Source organism: Cebus imitator, unplaced genomic scaffold (assembly GCF_001604975.1).
Source record: "Cebus imitator isolate Cc_AM_T3 unplaced genomic scaffold, Cebus_imitator-1.0 Scaffold313, whole genome shotgun sequence".
Taxonomy (NCBI): Eukaryota; Metazoa; Chordata; class Mammalia; order Primates; family Cebidae; genus Cebus; species Cebus imitator.
In genome coordinates, this window is record NW_016107628.1 from 1457630 (window position 1) to 1481510 (window position 23881).

The following is a 23881-nucleotide window of genomic DNA, read 5'->3' on the forward strand; positions in this document are numbered from 1 at the left end:
GATCACAGTTGGGCCAAAAGGGTCCCTGGTGAGTAACTGCCAGATGGTCTGGTATCTAACAGAGGAGTCTTTGGGGTTCAGGCAGGGGACCGAGGCTTTAGCTCTGGCCAGGGACCAAGGAGCAGGTGGGGGAAGTTCTAGGCCAAGGCCTCACACTCGGAACTAATAATTAGAGAAGCACCTTATAGCAATATAGAACTTTGACATTTACAAAGTTCTTTCATAGGCATTGTTTTGTTTATCCTCATGATAACTCAGTGAAGTGAGCAGGAACCACAGAAAGATGAAATGTTTGTCCGGACTGGCTGCCCACAGGTGGAGTCTGCTACATGAATAGCGATGCCGCCCTAACCCGACCTCGTGTTAAAGTTTGAGTAATGGGTCTAGGAGAGGATCAAATAGCAATGAAACCAGGAAAATAATTGGGCCCGGGTCTATTCCACAGGAAGAGGATTAAGGGCTTTGGTTATTCTGAAAACCGCCCAACTTTTAGGTAAGTTAGGACAGGAAGTGCACCATCTCCTAACTCGACCTCCTCCGGCTGGACTTCAGCTGACTCTTTTCCCTTTGGTTCCTCCACTCAGAAGGGCCATTCTTTACCAATTTCCAGTTTCCTCAGGTGAGAAATTCCTATTTCCAAACGTCCTCAGAAGTGTGCTATCCATACTAAAGGTAAATTCCAGAGAGTGTGTGAATGTCCTTGGAAGGGCTAGGCATAGTGAAAGTGACAGTGGCCACTTCAGGTCAGAATCCCAGGAAAATACATGGAGCTGGGGCAAGTAGAAGGGTGGTCAGTAAAGAAAATGTCTGGGGGTAATGATGCCAGGGAAACTGTGCTTTCCCACCGCCCACGTCTTCTTGAAATCACAGAATGCTAAACTGAGATAAACCTGTAATGACCCTCAGGCTCATCTCTTTCGCTTAGCGTATAAAAAAATCAAGCTCAGAGGGTAAATTAACGTTCGTAATATAATACAGCTAGTAAGTGATGGAGTGCAGACTAGAAACTACTTCCTGGGAATCCTGAGTTACTACGGTTACCACTACAGTTTGCAGTCTGGCTGCATGACCCTGGCCCAGCCCAGGGGTTGGTAAACTTTCCCTCTGGACCAAATCCTGCCACCTGCATGCTTTTGTGAATAAAGTTTTATGGGAACATAGCCCAGCTCATTTGTTTACATATTGTCTATGACTTCGTCCCTACCACAACAGCAGAATTAAGTAGTTGACACAGAGACTGTATAGTTCTCAGAGCCTAAAATATTCATGACTGGGCCCTCTGTAAAGAGTTTTCCAATCCCTGGCCTAATCTCGGCAGTCCTTGTTTCATTGCTTCCTATTTACTTAACTCTGCATGTTGTTTCATGCACAGTCACCTTCACTTTCTTTTTCCTTGGTCCTCATCTCATACCTCATCCTTCTTCATCCCCAAGCCCATGACATACATAAAACTTCAATGCGTTGAGCGGTGGATCTGTCAGCTCCCTTTAGAGATTCATGGTTCACAGAGCACACGATGTTCGCCCCGTCATCCTCCCGGGTAACCTGAAATGTCACCGAGCTGCTCACGGTGAAGGTTTTACCATTGGGGTCTTCCTGTATGCGAGTTGGTTCCCCTAGAGTGCGGAAACAGTGGCACACACACAAACACACAGAGAGAGACACGGAGTAAACCTCACATACAGATATCACGTGGGCCTTATTGTAGATGTATACGTGGGGAGTCTCAACCTAGATAAACTTAGGCTGTGGCACGGATATGTACTCACAGGGAGAATGTAGGCCCCAACACACACATAGGCACATAAGTGCACACAAAGTATCTGTCATTCCCCTTTTCTTCTTCCATGCCATGCCTCCTGTGTACATTCATAGACAGGCCCTTTTCTCTCTCTTTCCAGAACCACTTTCTCCTGTAACCCAAGGCAGGAGGTACTCACCGTGGAGTTCTTGGTCACCCTTTCTCCAGGTGAGCCGGGCTGCAGGTTTGCTCCCAGAAGACTGACAGTTTAGGGTGGCTGTGTCCTTTTCCCGTAATGAAGATTTATAACCGGTGATGATGGGCTTCTGTGGAATTCCTGCCATGGATAGGGGATGGCCAGGATAGGAAGGAGAGGCACCATAGGGTCACACTTCTGCTCTCCCTGTGGAGATGGCTTCTCTGAGTACCTAGGTTCTACTATAATTTCTCGTGGGTTAGAAGACTAGAGAAACCATCCTTCTCTGTTCTCCTCTCTGAGGACCAGAGGGAAGACTTGGGGAGGCAACACGGTAGTGAGAAGATACGCCGCAGCACAGACATGACACACGACACACCACTTACACCAAAACTGGTGGCCGCAGAGATAGTGTGAGTCTCAGTGAGGCAAAGAAGAAAGGTGAACTATAGAATGAAATATACGATGAAGATGAGAGCACGTAAGCAACTGGGTTACTTATTTTGGAAATTACAACACGTGCACGTCTTGTTTTCCTCACACCATCTTGGGAGGTAGGTAGAAGGGGCATGATCATCTCTGTTATACGAGGAAATTCAGGCTCAAAGAGAGTAAGAAGTTTGTCCTAGATCAAACAGTAAGTAGAGCACAAAGGATTAAAACCTGTTTCTTTTTACATTTTATCCCATTGCCGGGGGAACACAGGCTGAACTTTCCTAAAGTGCTTGGAGACTTGCCTGGCACCAGGCTGCTTCAGGGACCCATGAAGGGAGGTGTGTTTGCAAGGAAGCATGCTGTAGAGACACTGGGGTTTGGGAGTCTCACCTAGGACTGTGACGAGGGACTTGGCAGTTCGCACGGGCATCGTGAAGATCGAGCAGGTGTACTCGCCCTCATCTGCCAGGGCCACGTTGCTGATGCTGATGCTGAGCTCGTGGGGAGTCGAGGTAACCAGCTGAATTCGATTATCTCGAAGCGCTGGGGAAATCAGGAGAATGGAAAGCTAGGATTTTACTGGCACCTCTCGTGTTTATTTTCCAATCCCAGGCCAGCTTCTTTGGGGAAGGGGTCTAGTATGGTGGGTGAGGGAAAAAAATAACTGCTCCTGAGCTTAAGAAGTCTTTAAGTCATTCAGTCACTTTTCTGGGTCATTGGACATAGTAGCCTAAGAGATACTCAGAAAGTAGTTTGGCTCTTGTAAGCTTCCACGTAAGATACCTGGGGCAACATTGACTTCTGCTTTCTGTCAGAAAAGTCACTGTCAGTGAAGTCACTCCAGAATCCTGGAAGACTATGCATGCTCTAAACCAGAGCTATAATACTGGAACCAGTTGGGGAGCTGATGGCTTGTTATATCCTGAAACAGCATACTACCACGTTTGTCAGCCTCTGGACTACAGGAACAGTTCCCCTTGGTGTCTGCAGTCCCCTTCTCTAGCCCATGGTTTTCATGGAGAAAGGTAACTCGTGAGATACTACCTCTCTTCTCCCCAAAGTAGAGGGTCTGCTGAGCAGGGTTAGACCATTGCAGGGATGAGTCCTCATGATCTTTCACTTGGCACTTGAGCACCACGGTGCCACCAGCCACCACTGTTTCATCAGATGTCCAGGGCTGGCTGTCTGCAGGAGTAGAAGAGGGTTAGTTTCCTGAGGACCCCTAGCCCCTCCTCCCATTTCTGAGCCAAAGTACACCTCATCTAACTCAGACCTTCCAAGGCCCTGGTATAAACAAGGTCTTGGTGTACCCTTAAGGTTTCATGGGGGAAGGAAAAGAGGTGGTGGTGGCGGCGGTGGGGGGAAAGACCTCAGCTTTTCTTACTTCGAATACACAGAAAAGCAAATAGTCACTTGTTAAATGTTTCCTGAATGAAACTGACAGGGCCACGAACATTTAGAGGAGTAAAGGCACCCCAAATCTACACATACCACTCCGCATATGTCTTTTCGCTATGGTTCTACCATTCACCTTTGGAAACACACATACGTATCTGTCGTTCTACGTTTTGCCTTCCTGCCACCACCTACGTCTAAGAACAAGAACAGGAGAAGCAGCTGTGACTAATAATCCTAAAACTAAAATGGAGAAAAGGCTAAACCAGCTCTTGGCTTGCACATTCCTTGACACAAGATGTGGCTGGCAGAAAACTGCAAAACAAACAAACAAAATATTTTTAAAGCGAAACATTTTTACACACTTTTCAATTCTTCTGACAATAACTTCCCCTCAATCAAGGCCCTTAGCATGTTCCCCATGGTATTAGTGTTACCCGCCTTGCAACACGCAACCCAAATCACCATCCTGATATCATTTTAAAGAGGGAAGGATTAAGGCTTTCTCTTCAATGTGATGAAAACATGCTTTCTAATCCTTCTCTCCTTAGTGAAGTTAAATAAAACAATACAAAAAGGACTAGAAAGGTATCTTATGGATGACCCATTTGAATCTCCACTGTGCCTTCTGGCCAGGCCTACCTGGGAGCCCTTCTGGCACCAGGACACTTGCTTCCTGTGGTTCCGTGTTCCCCACAGCATGGATTCTGACTTCCAGTACTGATTCCCTCATCTGCAGAACTGATTTTCCGTGACTCAGTAGCACTGACCTCCACAGAAAAAATCTAAAACAGACAACGTCTTCCAGCTCTGATTCTAAAACATCCACCAAAAAATCTGTTCCTTGATACTAAATTGTTTCACCAACATTGCTTATGTCTGAATAGGAAACCGAGAAACTTACTTCCTATATTCCCCTATAGAGAATTTAAAAACAATTCCATGCTCCTTTTGGCACCCACCTTACCCCTGACTGCTTATTCTTTTCTTGGTTTCTGGAATTCCATTTCCAGGAAATACTCAGTGGGTGCTCCCAGCAGAGCAGAGGCCCCGAGAATGAAGATGTTTGTGCTGGAGTTGATGCCATGGACTGATAGCATCGACTGTTCAGGGTGACTGTTCCCAAATTGGAGCACAAGCCTGGTGGTTAGTATCAGCATTAAGAATTGTAAAAATTAGTAGAACCGAGTGAGATCTTTAGGATCGTGGAATCCCCCATTTTACAAATGTAGGCAATGAGGCAATGGAGATGCAATGATTGCCTAGGCTCATTGTACTAATTTGAGTTAGAACTAGAACTCTGTTCCTGTGTCTGTCAATGCGGTGCCCTTTTCACTGAAACGCTTCTCAAGTCATCATCTAAACCGGGCATTAAAACTATGATTTTGAGGTTAGTGTACAAGGGGCTGAGCTGGCTGGGGTAAAGTTGAAAGTGATACATTCCTAAAACCTCTCAACAAATGATTTGAGAAACCCTTCATTTACCATAGCCGCGTGCCAATTTTTGACCAGTCATCCCTTTGTCCCTGGTTCCCTTTGAAGAATTCCGCTGTGATTGTGTCTTTCCAGGACCTCTTTATTCTGAATAATATATTCCCCTGGAATCGTTTTATTTTGAAAAAGAAGTGTAGGGTGTACAGAGGTCTCTGTATTGGAGTAAGGGAAGAAGGAGTAGGTGCAACAGAATTTGGTGGTGCAGACTAAGAACTAAAATGTCAGATGGAAGGGAGACAGTGCTGTGTGGTAATGACAGGAGTGAGAACATGTGGTGGAGGCAACATGAGTGGGAGAGGATGTGAGGATGACTGAGGGAACTGAGGGACATTGAGATGAGGGGGCCTGGATTCTCACCTTGACTGGCCAGCATGTCAGGGCTGCTCCAGACTGTGGAGCTGATGGCCTCGTCGAGTGGAGCCAGAGTTGCCAGCTCCAAATCCTGCTCCTGCCAGTAGCCTGGGGAGAGAACCTCCATCAAGCATGAGCCCTACATGTATCCTGCTACAGTGTGGGGCTCGACTTTCACTGCTGGGCATGTGGGAAAGGCTAGGTCCCTAGGAAAAGTAGGTTCACAAGGATACCTAAGAGAAGGTAGGTTTCTCCCCAAGGGGAGAAATTAACTAGAGTCCTGAGAAAGGAAGTGCCTTTTTCTCTGAAGGGGTGAATTAAAGGAGGATGCTAACTTTTATCAGTCAATCATAGAATGTTAGAGCCAAAGGAATCTTAAGAGTTCATTCAGTCCAGTTCTCCCACTTCGCAGATGAGGCCAATGAAACCCTTAAAGGTTAAAAGTGACTTGGTGAAGGTCACCACTGAAAAATGAAAGACCACCTAAGATTTCTCATTCCTTATCCAGAATTGTTTCTGCTCCGCCGTATGAGTCACTAAAATTACTACACATTTGATAATTAGAAAATACTTTCACAAGTAATCCTCTTAATAAACCTGTAAAATAAGTACGAGGACATTGTCATTCCTATTTTGCAGATTGGAAATAGAATGAAATGACTCGCCCAAGGTCATACGAATAGGAGACGAAGACTAGAAATTAAATGCCTGATTTTAAATGCAAAGCTCTATTTGTTTCCCTGGGAGACTCCCACCATTGAAGAAACACGTGGTGGTTAAGACTGAAAGTAGTACCACGTCTTCCCAGATTGCTACCTTCTATGGGATACTTAAATTATCTTTTAACTTAATGACAGAGCCTGCTCCTTCCTCTGGAACCACAAACCCCTTTTCCAGGGCCTGAGTCACCGCCTCGCCTCTCTTCCTGCAGGGTAACCCCGTCCCACGGGCCTTGCCCCCAACCCAACCTGAAGAGGCGGAGGGACAAAGAACCCCGCCTCGTGAATCAATTCAGGGTCTCCCGCCGCAGGGCCCGGGTGCAGCCAATCAAGTGCGCAAAGTTCGGTGAGCTCATCCGCTGCGGAGCAGAGCCCGGGGCTGCTGGGCGTCCGGGCCCAGGAGTCGCGGGAGAACTTCGCCGCTCGTCCCAGCGCGCGAGAGCCCGCTGAGGAGAGGCTGGTGGAAGACGAGAGGGGAGAAGGGGGGCGCCAGGACCAAGAGAGGGCGCGCGGGGGCCGGGAGGTCGAGATTAAAAAGGAAAGAGGTGGGACGCGGGCTTGGGGTCCCTGAGGAAGAGAAGGACAGGACTAGGGAGAGAATTGCCTCATCAGAAGCCAAGGGAAAGGGGCGAGGGACGAGAGGAGAGGGAAGGGGGAAGTCGAGGGGTACAGGAGAAAGAGGGGTGGAGAGGGAAGGGGGAGAGCGGGAGGCCGGCGTGGGGAGGGAGTCAGGCAGGAAGCGGGAAGCCTTAGAGAGTCCTAGCACAGAGGTTCCCTGGCCTCCATGCAAGCACCTCCCCTCTTCGCTGCTCCTCTCAGGCAGCTTCCAGGAGATTTTAGTAATTACTCTGTTCTTAAATGGGAGAAGCGCTAATGCCCAAATGCTGAGAGGGAGTAAAGCAGAGAAAACAGAGAAAAACAGTAACTAGTGGAGAGAAGTAGGCAAGAAAGGCGGGAAAGGGAAGCGTTGATAACAGCGAGGCAAGCAGGATGAGAATGAGAGAAGGAAAGGGGGCTGGGGAGAGGGGCCAGTGCTGTCACATCCAGCAGGGGCTCTCCCTGAGTGCCCCCCACACTCACCCTGCTACCTTCCGTGCACGTGGAGGATGGAGGCAACCTGAAGGTGGTGAGTGCTCACATTGTTTTTCCCATTATGTGTTCTTGGGTGCACTGTGTCAACGTCAACACACAGTAGGGAACCAAATTGGTTGTGCCCAGGTGTGGGACGGCAGAGGGAGAGGGAGAAGGCAGAGAGGAGTCCGACATTCAGCCCCTCTGTGTTGGTATCCAGTGCACCGTGAGTGCTAAACAGGCCTTTGCCCAAATGAATGGAGGAAATAGCCGTCTCATACCATGGTATAGGACTTTCCGTTTACAGAGTGGATTTTCAACCGCGAATTCATTTAATCTCAAAACAAACTCAAGAGACAAGCAGCCAGATAGAATTGCTTTTTACAACGAGGTTCAATTATTTACCTAAAGGCACACAAATAGTATACCTCTCAAGAATCCTTTTTGTCTCTGATGATGCTTTGGGGGCTTTTTCAACATTTTATATTTCTTGTGGCATTCCAGTGTGATTTACTTGTTTAGTTATCAGTCTCCTCATCTAAACTTTGAGCTGGTTAAGAGCAGGAGCCTTAAGTTATTCATCGTTGTATCTTTAGCACTTATCCCATAGTGGGCTCTCAGTACATTTAATTGGCTCTGGTAATTCATTCAGCCACACTTGGCACTGTGCTATGTATATTGTTAATCAGGCAGAGCATGTATTCTGTCCAACAGCATGGGCTTAGTCTTCACTCTCCTGCTGCTTCTTTCATCTGTGCTTTTTTCTGCATCCTCCTTAGTTGCTTTTCTCTTTGCTCATATTTCTTTCATCCCTCCCCTCCTCCTGCATTTCACAGGCATCTTCTTTCTGCATAGGATGAATAAGTGATGTAGATCATTCAAACCAAACTGGATTGTTCAGTGAGAGGACTGATAACCAAATAATCTCCAATAAATGGCCTACTGGGGATATGCATGATATATTGCCTCTATAGGTTTACAGAGAACTCACTCTCATTTGTGGTGTCTTAAACTGTGCAAGAGCTGGCTGTTTCGTTTTTCTTCCCCCACAGGTGACATTTTTCCCTCTAATTTTGAAATGCACTTATAATCTCATGTCTTCTCTTGAGAACTGTCTCTTAATACGCTTGAAAGTTATCTCGTCATTTTTATAAAATTGTAAGCCTGTATGATAAATTCCGAATGGCCACTCCCCAGAGAGTGAATGATTGTTTATAATGCTATCGACAGAAACATGGATATGTAGCAGAAATTATAACCTGGGTTGTGAAAGACTTGTACCTTCTTTGGATTCAGATTGTGTCAGTCATTTATGACATCAGCATGAATTCCCTCAATGAATTCAGACTGAAAAGGAAAACTTAGGAGTACTCTGAATGGGTGGTATGGAATTTGAAGTGGAAGTAGGAGCTTGGAAGGAGCTTCTGTCGTTGAGACCATACAACCTTTAGTGAGAGAAGGCTCAGGCTGCTCAGGTAGAAGAACAAACGAAGAGAGCTTCGGTCGTGTTGGTCAGATTGTTTCCCTGCTTAGAAACCATCACTGACTCTCCACTGTCTGCAGATATTACCCAGAGTTGTCAGCCTGGCTTTCAAGGTCCTGTATAGTCTGATGCCAACCTTCCTTTCAGTTTTGTCTTTTCGCTATTTCACTCACCCTGCATTCCAGGCAAGCGAAGCCATTTGGAATTCTATGAATGCTTTGTTTTCCTGCATCCATTCCTTTTCCTACAGTAACTTTGCTGATAATACCCTTCACCCATCTTCACATGTCTAAACCTTATCTATGCATAAACTATACATTTTGTGGCATTTTCTTGATCAGAAGTCTTCCCTGATTGTCCCAGATGGAAATAATTCCCCATTTCTCTTAGTTACACACTTTATCTGCTTTTTCTTAAATTAGGCATTTCTTTCTGCTTTGTACTGCAAGTTTGACTTTCCTCCCAAATTATAAAGATTCCATAGGTAGGGCCTGATAAATTTTGTGTCCAGTATTGGCCCTAATGTAGCATATTGCATATAGGAGGTGCTTTAATAAATATTTCTTTATTAAATGAATCAGGTACTGAGCATCTTCTATTGTGAGAGTTAGGTTCAAAATCTGTCAGTAGAGAGGAAATAGCAAACCAAACAGGATAGAAAGAAACAGGCCAAGGGAGATGGTAGGCTAATCAGAAAACTATAAGACAGAAGAAATTGGTATTTATCAACAGTTTCTATATATCAGGATCCAAATTAGGTGCTATATATTCATTATTCCATAACAACCTTTTAATATATAGGTATTATGACACACATGTTAAAACCGAGTAAAGAAACTTATTCATATGATGTATCTAATAAGTACTGGGATAGGATGGACTTTAAACTTAGACCTCTCAGACCACAAAGCCCAGGCCTTCTGCACATATTTACTGCACTGCCCCACTCTGTAGAAGCATGTTACCTTGTGTGTGTGGTGGTGGCATAGAGCGTAATGTGGGAGAGATTCCTTGTTGCATTGCTGGCCAGGGGTGGCTCACCTAAAGAATATTTACAAAATTCACCTGCAGTATGATGAAAATGACAGTATAGCAAATTGGAAATGGGCGCTTGTGATATTGGTGGTCCTGTGGTTCATACCCATTGAATTATAATTTTACTTGGATGCCTTAATGTGCCTGCACCTATACCTTTGGGACTATTTCATGCACTCTTAAGTGACTCACCGTGTGGGACTCTTCAGAGAACCAAGCAAATAGCATATCTAGTTAAAAAAAAATCTCCTTGTGTATTCATAGCACTCTTGCACCTAGGCTGAAAACTAAAAAATTATCTTATTTGTTCTGAATTGCTTTGGAGGTTACTTAATTCTTGGTTTATTTGCTCATGGGTTCTAGTATCTTTAGGATTTCCAGCATTTCAAAGGACAAAGTGGCCCTTTCACCCACTAATTTTCTTCTGATTGATTGTTCATTTTAAGAGTGGCAGAGGTGGGAATTGGAGAATTACTAATGTGCTTCTTTAAAGCAGCATTGGCACCTGTTATGGAGTTTTTCACTCATAGCACAGGATCTCACACGTAGTAAGTGCTCAATAAATATTTGTTGAATAAATAAATGAGTGACTCAAATAAATAAATATGTATTGTCTTGAATTTAAGTAACTTTAGTGGGAAGTCTATGAAAGTCTTCCAGTATAACCCCTGATTGCTTGGTTTATATATCATCCACACCGTGTCTGTTTTGGGGACCTACAGCATATTGTAGGCCTTTCAGCCAAAAACAGGGTCACAGGTGCACATGTCAGATGTGGAACAAGAGGACAGAGCTCTCCTGCCTAACTGCTGATGGCCTTGCCAGTGCCTGGGTCCAGAGTCCCACTTCCCTGACTGTAGAAAAAAACAGCTCCCTGAGTAGGAGTTGATGATGATGGTGATGATGATGATGATGACTCAGCATTTCTCTAACTCCAGAGTTAAAAATACTGTTCATCCCAGCCTACTTGTTATTCCTCACGACTACCATGACAGGTGGGTGGAGGAGTGTTATCTCCAAGGGAAAAACATATTGGGGGCTGTGGCCCAGAATACTGAAGGGACCCACTTTTAGAATGGTTTATCTACATCCATTGCTCCTTGTCCAGATTATGTCATTCTCATTTTTCCCTGACCCCAGCTTCTTAGTGAATTCTATGTTCGTTTGGATCACACACACAAGAAACTGGCCATGGCAAAATCAGGATTAAAACTTAGCCTCTGGAGCTTTTCTTTATGCCCAGAGTGACAGTTTTCTTTGACAGTGAGTGTTTGATTGTGCATTTGAAAGAAATCAGACCAGTTCCATCTGAATTCTGATTGAGATGAAAACTTCAAGATTTTGGGGAGTTGCTTTGCCTGTAGTGCACAAAACCCTGGTCAGAAGGGACCCTGAAAACCCTGGTCAGAAGGGACGCTGAAAACCCTGGTCAGAAGAGACCCTGAAAACCCTGGTCAGAAGGGACCCTGAAAACCCTGGTCAGAAGGGACCCTGAAAACCCTGGTCAGAAGGGACCCTGAAAACCCTGGTCAGAAGGGGCCCTGAAAACCCTGGTCAGAAGGGGCTCTGGACAGTTAATTTCCTTTTATTGTTTTTGAGCAGCCAGCAGCGATGCCATATTTACTGAAGTCACTTTGTAAATTCTTAATCTAAGACTTTGATTGCCTGAATGTCGAAATATTCTCTTACTTCCTGCCCTCCATTCCTTTCTAACTATGTCCCCCCTTAAATTCCTAATTTCCTAATGGCCACGATATAACAATGCAGTCAAATAGAGGCTGGGCCATATGGAGTGGGAGTTATTCTGTCATCTGGGACTCTCTTTCTTTTCGGGTACTATTTCTTTCCCTTTTTCATTGCTCCTCAGGGAAAGGCCTCTTGTCCCTTCATAGGCAGCAGGATCTCCTAAAGCATCTTCTTTCCTTAGCTCCAATGCGCTCTAGCTCACATCCACTTTGGAACTTCAGAACTCAGTCATGCTTCAGCTGCCTGTCTCCCTGATCTAAGCCTTCTCTCCACCTCACAGCCCCATCCACCCTCTTTCTGGCTGGGCTACTGAGACCTTGCTCCTCCTTGTTCCCTCCCTCTATTATTTCTGTTGCTGTCTGGTTTTTCCTCCCAGAGTCTTGTTTATTAAGCAGCCTCTTGATAAACTACTCTGTCCCAGCTTTGCTTTACTCTCCTAGGAGGCATACAGGATATGAGTGAAAATAGATGGTCAATAGGAATGGAAAACAGAATCTTCACTATAAGAAGCCCTAACATGTGGATTAGCTGCTCAGCTTGGTAAAGCCTAGGCCCAGATATCAGGGATTTATAGACTCAGGGGTCCTGCACTATTGAATTACCCAGGAAATTTAGATTTAGAAGGAACCTGTACCCAATCGGGGCTCAAACAGGTTTATTATTACAGACATCTTTTTGTTCAATCCGAAGCAGGTTAAAAATGAATGGCTTTTGTTTTCCGCTTTTGGAATGGTATGGGGCTAGGCTTTTCCAGGCTGAAGAAGGAGGGAGTCTTTGGGATAGTTAGCTAGCTTGCCTGTGGTGGGTGTTAAGGCAGGGTTAAAATTAAAAGCTTATCTTAGAGTGAACCTTTGGTTCTCACTAAAAACAATTATTCTAAAGATTTTTTTAATATCCATATCTTAAGACAAAATTTAAATGTTTTACATATTTCCTAAAACCTTGCAGTCAACTTGCATATCTGGTCATTGTCCACTGAATCCTAATGGTCAGAGGTGGTTATTTCTTTTCTTTTCTTTTCTTTTTTTTCTTGATGGAGTATTGCTCTGTTGTTCCCAGGCTGGAGTGCAGTGGCACAATCTCAGCTTACTGCAACCTCTGCCTCCTGACTTCAAGTGATCCTCCTTCTTCAGCCTCCTGAGTAGCTGAGATTATAGGCACACACCCAGCTAATTTTTGTGCTTTTAGTAGAGATGGGATTTCACCTTGTTGGTCAGGGTGGTCTCAAACTCCCAACCTCATGATCCACCCACCTCAGCTTCCCAAAGTGCTGGGATTACAGGCGTGAGCCACCACAGCCAGCCTAGAGGTGGTTATTTCTAAGATCTTTTTGATTTTATAGAAGGATAAAACTAATGCCCTTCCTGACTCTCTATTGCCCAAGTTTAGTAATTCCTTTTTTCTTTTTGTTTCACCTAATTCTGCCCAAAATATTCTCCCCTCTATGATTCTTAGAAGCATAGATTTTTATAGTTGGTAAAAAGTATCATCTGGTCTAATCCTCTTATTGCAAATATGAGGAACCAAGGCTCAGAGAGGTTTAGGAATTTGAGCATGGTCACACAGGCAGTGAGTGGGACCTGCACTCATTGGCATTTTGTAGCAGTCCTTGTGGACTGACTAATTCAGTGGTTAAGTTGACACTGAGTGTGATTTTATTTCCACTGGCACCCACCCTTCCTATGCCCCATCTCCTGTACATGGCACTGCAGAACTCCAGGACCACGGACCTTATGAGAAGTAAGTCTACTAAATGCCCAGTAGGTTGGAGAAGTTGGGTTATGATGAAAAGGGAGTCCTGAAGATGGGGCAGATGGTGTCTTCATACAGTTCAGGGCTTTACGGGCAGGTTCCAGTTCACACAGAAGAAGAGGCCATCAGGCAGAAGTCACTGCCATGCCCTTTGGAGCTAAAAAGGGTGACTGTGAGGACAGGTTGCATGTGTGTGTGCACTGTGTGTGTGTGTGTGTGTGTGTGTGTGCATGTGCTTGCTGGCACCTGCATGGTGAAGAGCTGAGGGAATGCTAACCTGATTATGAAGCAGGAGACAGGGGCCAGAACAGAAGAGAAAAAAAAAAAGCAGAGGAACATGTCCTATTCTTGAGCTACAGAGAGAAAAAATCTGGAGGCAGAAGTGGGCTTGTGGTAGGCTGAGGGGGGCCCTCAGAGACTTAGTTAAGATTCTGAGGAGCAGAGACTGGGAAGTGGGTGGCAGGGAAGGAGGTGGGGACAGCTGTTGCTTTGATTTGCTATTGAGTCAGTGTTCTCAGTGCATTAGCACCAGGAGAGAGCCCCGGGCTGGCCCCCAACCAAAACAAGCCCCTCTGTAGCCAATACTGAGTTGTAGCAAGGAGAATTGCAGTCGAGAGACAGAAAGGAAGGGGATTTGATCCCAAAAGTCTCTTCCTTTACTTAGCTGCTTCCTTCTGGGACTGGGCTATGTGCTCTAGACGGGCATCTAGTGTTCTGCACTGAGGGTGAGGGGCTGAGGTGAAACTGAGCACAGGGGAGGGCTCAGCGAGGACCTCTAGGGCACAGATTGTGTGAAGGTACTGACTATCCTCAGTTGTTTTGGTGTAGTATCCTGAAGACAGGAAAATAGCCCTGAGCCATTTTAGGAGTGTCTGTTTATTCCATCTCCTCATTCCCTTCTCGCTATGATCAAATGCTTTAGACATACCGACAGGTATGACTTAAAATCTGCATTCTAATGCAATACAGCCAGGATGCCAGACTGAACTCTTAGTTGTCCCCTTAAACTAAGTAGAGAAATTTTATACCCTTACCCTCAATGTATCTTGCTGCTTTCACACATATGTAATAGAACAGTGGGGGAAAGCCCCCCCCCCCATCTTAGGAAAGTACTTGTGAAAGGAAACAAATCAGAGTCAAACGCAGAATTCAGTTTAGCTCATTGGAAGGGTATGGGAAAATAGAGACTGAGAATGGGCCAGAAAGTCCAGAAAATCAGGGAGAAGTAAAGAATAGATTCTCTGGAGATGAGAAATCTCAGCCCAGGTTCCAACAGCTTGCTCATACTCTGCAGTACCTATCCCAGTGCCCCAATACCTGTCTGAGGGCATGGATGAATTCCCTTTCTCAATGGACTCTGTCTTATTCTCCTATGCTCCTTATGTTGCACCTTAGATATTTCAGGCTGATGGCTTGGTATGGTGGGATAACAATGCTATGGAAAAGTTTAATTTGTTAGAAGTCAAGCAAGAAAGCATTCGTCTCTGCTGATTCTGATTTTCCTGACTTGTTTTTACTGTCTCCCTTCACTGGATGATCAGAGTCGGGGTGTGGATGACAGGCTCAGGGCAATGGTTAGGAGCATTACATGAAGAAAAATGTGTTCCGCTCTACACACCCACGCTACTCTAGTTTTACTGATTCCCCCAATCCTAACTGCTATTTAGTCTCCCTACACTCTTCTCACTTAAAAAAAAAATCTGTATTTTTTAAATTGTGTACATTGTTCACATTAGCCTCACTTTGTACCTTCCTGAGAATTTAACTCTTCCGTGAAACAGATACATTCTCCCAAGTCTACAGATTTCACACCCCAAAATGGAAAATAATATTGTTCTGACATAAAGAACTCTATCTCTCTTAAGTCTCAGTTGAGTGTCTCTTGTTTGATATGGGCAAACATGCATTTTTATTCCCTAAGATGCATGCATATTTTGGCATGTGCCCCTCAACACACACACACACACACACACACACACACACACACACACACACACACACACACCACACTATGATTCTCACTAATCATATTTCTGTGGGTTTTTTTTTTTTTTGTCTGACATGGACGCACAGATTTTATTATGACCCAGATACAGAGCCCTTTTCACATGCCCATATTAATCAGAACCCCTTACTTCCAGAAAACCATATGGCTTAAACTCAGAGATTCTCCCCAAAGCAGAATTCAGGCTCTCTCTTCTGCTCAAACTCCCCAGGAGAGGGCCAGAATCCTCTCCTCTCCAGGGCTGAGGCTCAGTCCATCTGTCACTGACATTGGACTCCAGGGCTTGGAAACCAGAAAAAAGTTGGCATTAAGTGGCAGTTGAGGATAAATGAAAATATGAGAGGCTCAGGGGCTTAGTGGTGGTGATTTTTATATTTGTGTGAGATTAGAGGATACAGATTAGGGGAAGAAACATATAATATGTATTTGGAAATATCTTTAAGAACTACAGTAAGAACTAGTGAGTGCAATTGTTCCACTGTAATTTTTGCATTTTCTGGGCAAAAAAAAAAAATGATTAGGAGCAGATGGTAAAACTGGCTCCTCATTTTATAATAATAACTCAAGAACTCAGCTCCAGGCTCTTCAAAGACTGACTGACCACTATGCTAACTTCCAAGTTACCTGTCATTGATGTACTTACTGAAATCAGAATTGGAAGCAAAGAGCCAGGTCATAGAAGGGTAAAAATAAACATATGAAACAAGAATCTGGATATTTCCAATAAAATCTGGTGTCAGAAGTACTAGCTCTTCACCCTACCCAGCCAATATTTTGAAGTATATGAAGAAAGGGGAGAAATGAATAATGGTTAGCCTACAAATGAGTGGCTGAGACATCAGCCTTCATTTCTTTTTCTTTTTTTCCCTAGGGCAAGGTGATGCACCTGGTCTTTTTGACCCTGAACTACAAGTAAATGAGCTAAAGGTGCTTATAATTAGCAATCAATACACAATTAGTGTAAGTCTAGTTGGGAAAAGGGAAAATAAATCCTTAGGGAAGACAGCATTTTAGTTTGTTCTTTAAGTTATTTAGCTTTCTTAGTGTTCTCTTGGAGGCTTGCAAGAGAAAGATAGAGAAGAGAAGGTTAAAGAATCCCAGAGGTAAGAGTTCACATTAAAGGATGATATATGTACTGAAAAATATGTTGAGATTTCTGTATTTGAGTCCTTTCTGAAACTCACCTGCTTTTCATGAGAACAGGGGGCTTAGGAAGATGAGTAGATGGGAGACACTCCAGCTGTTCCTATAACCCTAATTCTCTCTTGCTGAAGGCTCGCTCATAGAGATAAATCACTCTCATTACCTGTCCTTGAGGAATGAAGTTTCTCCTTGTTTCAAATGAAGAAATGAAAGAGGAGTCCTGGAAATTCATTCTGGAAGCCTGCCTCTCCAGCTATACTCTGCTGTAGGTCACTCATGAGAATTAACGATTATATTAACTTTTATCCATAAATTGACATGGAAAAATCAGTATTTAGGAGATGAGAAGCTTGTGTAGTTCTAATGTGATGTGAAGAACAGGCTGGCTAATCTAAGACTGACAGGGGCTGAGTGCACTTGGCTCCCTGCCCTGTTTGATATCATCGGTTTATGGGAAGATACCCTCAAAGCATAGCGGAGTACAGTTTAAACATGTATCTACTGAGATATGGCAAAGGACCTGTGCTCTCTGGGAGAAGATGGTTATATTTAAAGCCATTTAGTTTTGTACAAGGTAGTTATAAAGGTGGGGGCATTAAGTCAAGGTTTTGATATTTGTTTTCTCCCACCCAAGTGCTAACCAGGTCCAACCCTGCTTAGCTTGCAAGATCAGATGAGATCTGGTACATTCAGGATGATATGGATGTAGACTTGATACTTGTTTTCTGTGCCTCTCATTTACTGGATTCCTCCATTACCTATGCTGATGACCCATTGTCATGTATTATCTTTGCTAAGGTTGAGGGGAAAGGGTAAAAAAAGCACCATGACGGGACAGTTAGAGTTGGTTGTGATGCCCAGAGTTCTGTTAAGAGGTACATGTTTATAAACTGAGTGTGATTCATTTTGCATTCCACACTTATACTGTATACAGTCAACCCTGCATATCCATGGGTTCCACCTCCATAGACTCAATCAACTGTAGATTGAAAATATTTTTTAAAGTTGTGCCAGTACTAAACTTGTTTAGACATTTTCCCTGTCATTATCACCCAAACAATACAGTAAAACAACTATTTACATAGCATTTAGATTGTATATGGTATTATAAGTAATTAGAGATGACAAAGCATACAGGAGAATGTGCATAGGTTATATGCAAATACTACTCCATTTGATATTAAGGCCTTGTGTATCTGCAGATTTTAGTATCTGTGGGAGGTCCTGGAACCAATCCTTCATGGATACCAAAGTACAACTGTGTATGGTTATCATATATATGAGCAATACTATCTTGATCTAAAACAGAACTATACATAGTTCTATCTTTAATCTATGAATCCAAATATGACAAAACATTCAGTTCTTTTGAGGCCATTTGAGGTCACTGTAGGCCACAATTTCCCGAGCATCTTATAAAACCCTTCTAGCACTTCTTTTTTAACTTGAGAATTGTTTGCCCTTCTGTTCCCTTCCTGCAGTTGATCAGATGGCTGGGAGGACTTCCTAGATCTATATCTCAGAGTTTTGGTCTGTATTTGTGGTGGAATAGGTCAGGGACCATAACCAAGATCATGTGTGTGTTTGTGGTCAGGTGAGGGAGATTCCAGCCCTGTTCTGGGGACTGCACTGTGGAGAATAAGGAGATTATGAAACTTGGAGGTAAAACAGGACCATGGAGAGCAACAAGAAAAGCCTGGCGTGTCGCTGTCAGGGGCTAGCACCATGGAGAGCTCAAAGCACAGGTATAATAGTTTGTTCCACAAAGTACAGGGGAACTGGGATCACGGGGTAAGGCAGCCATCTCTCAAGCACAGGAACTAAAAGAACAGACATCATGGTTTCTACTAGAATCACTCTACGTTCATCACTTGCTCTATAAAGTCTCCTGAAGTCCTTTGTTTGAACCCGTCAGGTTGATATACAGCCAAGAGACTGTGCTGAAAAATGAGGACCACCACCAGACTGAGTTTGTCAACATTAGCCTCTGCGATTATATTGCCTAGATATTAGTGGTGATGGAGGGGCTTTTAATGTGCTACAACTTATCATGAGTAAAATTAGGCCATCTTCTAAAGAGGGAACAGAGAGCCTGTGCCCCCTCAGAGACAGTAGGGCACGAGAAAGTCAAAATGTGTATTTTCATCAGGTAGGGTATGAAATGTCTCAGACCCAGAATGCCCTAATGTATCCAAAATTGCTGTAAGTAGTTCAGACAATCACACCTGGCAGAGAGGTATGGAATCATGCCTCTTAAGAAGAATATTGTTTTCATGATTTAGAAGTCTCTCTTTTGGGAAATTTGATGACTGTCTTAAGGCTTAGGAAAATTTTGGTGAAGAGAGAGATGATTATTTAGCACTTGCTGCTTCAGTGAAGAATATGTACCTTTACTTCTTAGCATCTTAGCTTCTATTGTATAAAAATCACAACAGCTTCATGTGTTCAAGCCTCCTGAGATTTTGACTTCTCTGTACTAGAAGGGATGGATCTCCTTGTCATATATAAAAGGATTGGAGTGGGTTTTTACTTGGGTAGTTATTGGAGCCCTGGGCACCAGCTGGTTCTGATCTTGTAAAAAAAATCATCACTACTGCTGATCCTAGAGGCAGAAACAGGTCTCTAGCCCTGGAAACTTGTTCTTCTTCATTTTATGATGACATGGAGTGTTTATACTTAATCTGAGCAAGCTTTTAGAAATGGAATCTTTTTCTGATGGCTTGCTTCTCCAGGGTCCTTTTCTGATGGTTTGCTTCTCTGTGTCTTTTGTAAGCATTTCCGCAGGGATTGCTATTCTCAGAGATTATGGGTGGACCTCTAAAACATGACCCCATACAGGAAACAAAATGCTCTAGTGCACGGGCCTATAGCCAATGGTTAAACATGAAATATTACATTCTAACATGAAAAATAAGATATAATTACCAAAACTTTGTAACTTTGAATTTTTCACTCAGTAGTCAGTAAGGAGCTGGTCCAGTCCACAGCTTGCTTTCAACAAGAATCTGGAACCTAGATCGCCATCCTTAGGCAAAATTCCATTACTGAGAATTAGATGACAAAAAAGGGACAGTTGAGCCAGCAGGCAGTTCCACTGGAGTAGGAAACAACAAAGAATGAGACTAGTCACAGCCCCAGGGGTTTTACTTCTCTGGTGAGACTGTGAAGATTTTTCTTCCTACCGTGTGATTTAACGAAAAGAAACTTTTGATTCAATTTTACATATTATTTGACTGCAAGAAAGTAGTAACAGCAAGGAGTATCAAAATCAAATCTAAGAATTTACAGAGCAATGGCACAACTACTCAGTTTGTTATTTCAAAGTAACCATAACAGCAAAGAGATGCTGTCTGTGGAATTTTATGGCTGCAGAACTATGAGTCACTCTCTTCAAGTGAATAGTGAATATCTCCAACAAGGCACCCTTGCAATTAGATTTGGACTTCCTTTCTTCCTCAGTTGGAAGAGGAAGGAGAAAGAGCCTAGGGGTAGTAAGCTGGCGCATTCTATGAGTCTAGGACAGAGGATTTTGAGCTGTGTGGTAGAACACCAGGTAGTTCCTTAAGGATGATAGGAATATATAAAAGCCAGTAAGACAGGGAAAAGATATATAGGTCTTATTTCATTATTTCAACCATAGCAATTCTCCTTTGGTATGTTTTACTTATTTGTTAAAAATGTCTCACATCTTTGTTTTAAAAACAAAATGAGAAAACTGCTGCCCTAGGGGAAACTATTAAAACCAATAGTGCTATCCAGATTATGGAGAAGCTTGGAATAGAATGACACAACTGCTGGGTAGGCAGCTGACATTCCATAGATTGGGACCTACATGAAACAGACTGGTTCTTCATGGGATGAACTAAACTCTGCTATACGAGTGTCTCTGTGATGATCTTAACTTTTCCATGCCAGAAAATGCACATGTCTAAAAGGAGAGCATATCTTTCCCAAGAGTTACAGCTGCAACTAGGAGGAGAACAGGAACAGAAACAGGACAGTTACAGCTGCGACTAGGAACAGAAACTGGCTGGAGTCGATCTGGCAAATAGATCTGTGCGCAGCACTAAAGTGAATGCCTGCTGGACTTCTGTGGCACATGGGGCATGATATCTTCACTGGGCATCTGGCCAGCGGGCTGCAGAATGGATGATCATGGACAGAGGTCATTGAGAAGAAATAGATGTTCAGGCCGGGCGCGGTGGCTCAAGCCTGTAATCCCAGCACTTTGGGAGGCCGAGGCGGGTGGATCACGAGGTCAAGAGATCGAGACCATCCTGGTCAACATGGTGAAACCCCGTCTCTACTAAAAATACAAAAAATTAGCTGGGCATGGTGGTGCATGCCTGTAATCCCAGCTACTCAGGAGGCTGAGGCAGGAGAATTGCCTGAACCCAGGAGGCGGAGGTTGCGGTGAGCCGAGATCGCGCCATTGCACTCCAGCCTGGGTAACATGAATGAAACTCCGTCTCAAAAAAAAAAAAAAAAAAGAAAAGAAATAGATGTTCATGTGTGGGGCAGTGCAGTACAAGGTTAAATTGCCATAACCTTATCTGAAACAAAGAAAAGCTATCCATCTATCTGTCTTTATCCTAGGTCAACTCACGGGAAATAACTCAAGAAGGGAGAGCCCAAGAAAGCTGGTCATGGTGTTGAGTATTGAGCTGTTCACCAGAGAGAGGACACATTAAATTCATAGGACTTGTGTTCTCCAAATCTGGAATTGTCAACTTCTGTGAATACTAGTGAGAAGGAAGGATGGATGGCACATTCTAAATGTCTTACCCATTCCTGAACTTCTAGCCACAACACTCATGGCCACTCTTAGATATCAGTTGCTTGTCCTCTCAATCTCTGTTCAGCCTTATGAAGGCTTAAAAAATTTATGCTGTACTCCAGGGAACAATATGCCCCAGCAGCATATAAAGTTTGTTTTCTTATTCTAAATGAAAATAGATATGCTACCACAACACTCGACAATTCAAGCATCAGCATAAGAGTATCTTGTCCTTATACCTTCACACTGCCTCTCTCATAGTTTTGGCCAAACATTACCAGTTAAAGATAAATACTGCTTAGCCTTCTTCCCAGGGGCCTCAGGCCAACTTAGGGGTACTAGACACATCTCCATGATCCTAGGCAAAATAGCCTTCAGGATTACTATCTCTGGGCATTAAATCTGTGCATTTTACCTCCCGCCATCAGCATTGGCCTTCTTAGATCCTGAAACTAAAAGATAGAATTAATCTAAGAAGATATGGTGGTTATGTCTCATGCATCAGCGTGTCCTGAGATACTGCACACCAGACAGATGTCCATTTTCTGTAAAGATAATTCTCAACAAGGAAAATGATGCTTGATTTGACTCCTCTTTGGAAACAGACCCCTGCTGTTTATCTCCCACTTCCCCACCTCTCCTCTAGAAATTCCCCATTCAGAAGTTACTGCCTTCCACTGTTTCTCTCAGGCCACTGCTCTGAAACATATTTCTAAATATGATAGAACGTTTCTCTTCCTCTCAACTTTAAGCCTGAATAGGGGCTGAGCCCCCAATTTGAGGACCAAAAAAGAAGAGTGTAGTTGGTGAAGAAAGACTTGGCTAGTATACTGGTTTACTCTAGTCTATAGTTTTTTTACATCTTAGAGTAGAAGAGCTCACAGCTTTCTGGATGACGTCTTTCTTTTTGGGGCCCAGCCTAGCACCATCAGTTCCCATTACTGAACAGTTGCAGTTTGGATCGTATTTGCCTCTCTTTATAAAACTCAGCAGGTTAGGAAGGCCAGGGGCTGCAGCTGAAATTCAAGGCCTAGTAGGAGGGTCATTATTGAGGCACAAACACCCAGCAGCCTCCCTGTCTCGAACTTAGCCTGCTCTCCCCAAGGACTCCCTTCAGCTCCTCAGTGAGTGGGGTCATCAGTGCAGTGCTCTGGGCAAGGGGATTCCACCTAGGGGAAAGAAGAGGCTGCTGTCTCTGTGGTGACTAGGGCGGGAACTCCCTTTGGGGAGTTTGATGGGTAGACGGCGGAAGGAGTCAGCCAGCCAACTTAAGGGAGGGGATCCCCAGGGTCCCCCTACTAGGGGAAGCTCCTTTATCATGATGGAGACAGAGCTGGGGGAGGTCAGGTGAGGTGGAGCGATTATTCCTCCAGCACCCTGGCTATTCGCCTGTTTTCCTCAGATGAAATTCTCTACATCATCCTCCCCAGTTTCAACCCCTCCCCTCTCCACCCCCGCCCCGCCCTGTGCCCATCCCTGCTGGCCACTGGGTCCATCGCCCAGGAGCCACCTCCCCTTTCTCCTCCCCTGCGGTTCTTTCTGTTTTTCGTTGGCATCTGGCCGGGCACAGCCACCACCCTCCCCCTTCACTCTCCCCACTTCCCTTTGCTCCACAGAGGTCCTGTTCCCTCTCCCCCTTCCTCCATTCCAGCCTTCCTCCTCTTCCTACCAGGCGGAGGGGAGAGGAGGATGCATTCCTTTAGTCTCTTCACAGCTTGCCCTCCCTCCTCAGGGACCTGAGGCTCTGAGCTGTGGCCCCCTTCCGGGTTTCCCTACACGCTGCCCCTCTGCCATCCCACTAACCGTTAGTAGCCTTTAAGAAAGCTGAGGTGCCCCCACAGCGCTGACCTACATAGCCCGGCCCAGGGCGGGAGGGGCTCTTCCCCAAGTCCCCTCACCCCTGGCCCCTCCTCCTTTCTCCCCGACTCCCCTCCTTCATCTCTCTACCATTAGGAACCTAAAAGAAGGTTTGAGTTCCAGACTGGGGCAAAGAGGCTAGGTATGCTATCCCACCCCAAATCTGGGAAAATCATTGCTTAGCCCTGAAAAGCTTTGGGTTTCCCATGCATCCTTCTCCCCAAATATCTTGATCCTTTCTTTTGCGCCCCCTCCACCCCCACCCCGCCTCTGCTCCTGTCTGGATTTCTTTTCCCAGCTTCTACCACTGCCAGGGATGTTGCCATCCTGGGCCCCCTCCGCCCTATGTTGTTGTTTTGCTCCAAGGATAAGGGCCCTCTTCTCTGCCCACGCCCCCCTCAGCAGCCTCACCCAGGCCCCCTTCTCTGCCCACTCGGAGCTGGGCCTCGGGTCGTGGTGGGGGACGGGCGGGGGAGCAGAAATGTTTGCATACAGCAGTTTAGGGGATTGCACTGGCTACCCAACCCCTACAGACATACATACACAAACATCCGACACACGCCCTGACTGAAACAGCGACAAATCTCACTCCGCCCCCAACACACACCGACACAGACATACACACAGATACTGACACAGAAACGCAGAGCCAGACACCAACACAGACGCGCGCGCACGGAC

General features: G+C 44.7%; 1 protein-coding gene across 2 annotated transcripts in view; it reads right to left on the reverse strand.

The window, feature by feature from the left end:
• Nucleotides 1-23881, reverse strand: part of CADM3 (cell adhesion molecule 3) — a 32281-nt gene that overhangs the window by 7826 nt on the left and 574 nt on the right. The window contains exons 2-6 of one of the 2 annotated variants that reach the window (XM_017503675.2): nucleotides 5619-5720; nucleotides 3417-3557; nucleotides 2763-2915; nucleotides 1941-2078; nucleotides 1446-1616 (exon numbers count right to left, since the gene is read on the reverse strand). In XM_017503675.2, the coding sequence (XP_017359164.1) occupies nucleotides 1446-1616; nucleotides 1941-2078; nucleotides 2763-2915; nucleotides 3417-3557; nucleotides 5619-5720 (705 nt within the window). The remainder of the gene's footprint in view (nucleotides 1-1445; nucleotides 1617-1940; nucleotides 2079-2762; nucleotides 2916-3416; nucleotides 3558-5618; nucleotides 5721-23881) is intronic. The other variant, XM_017503676.2, reaches the window with a different exon arrangement.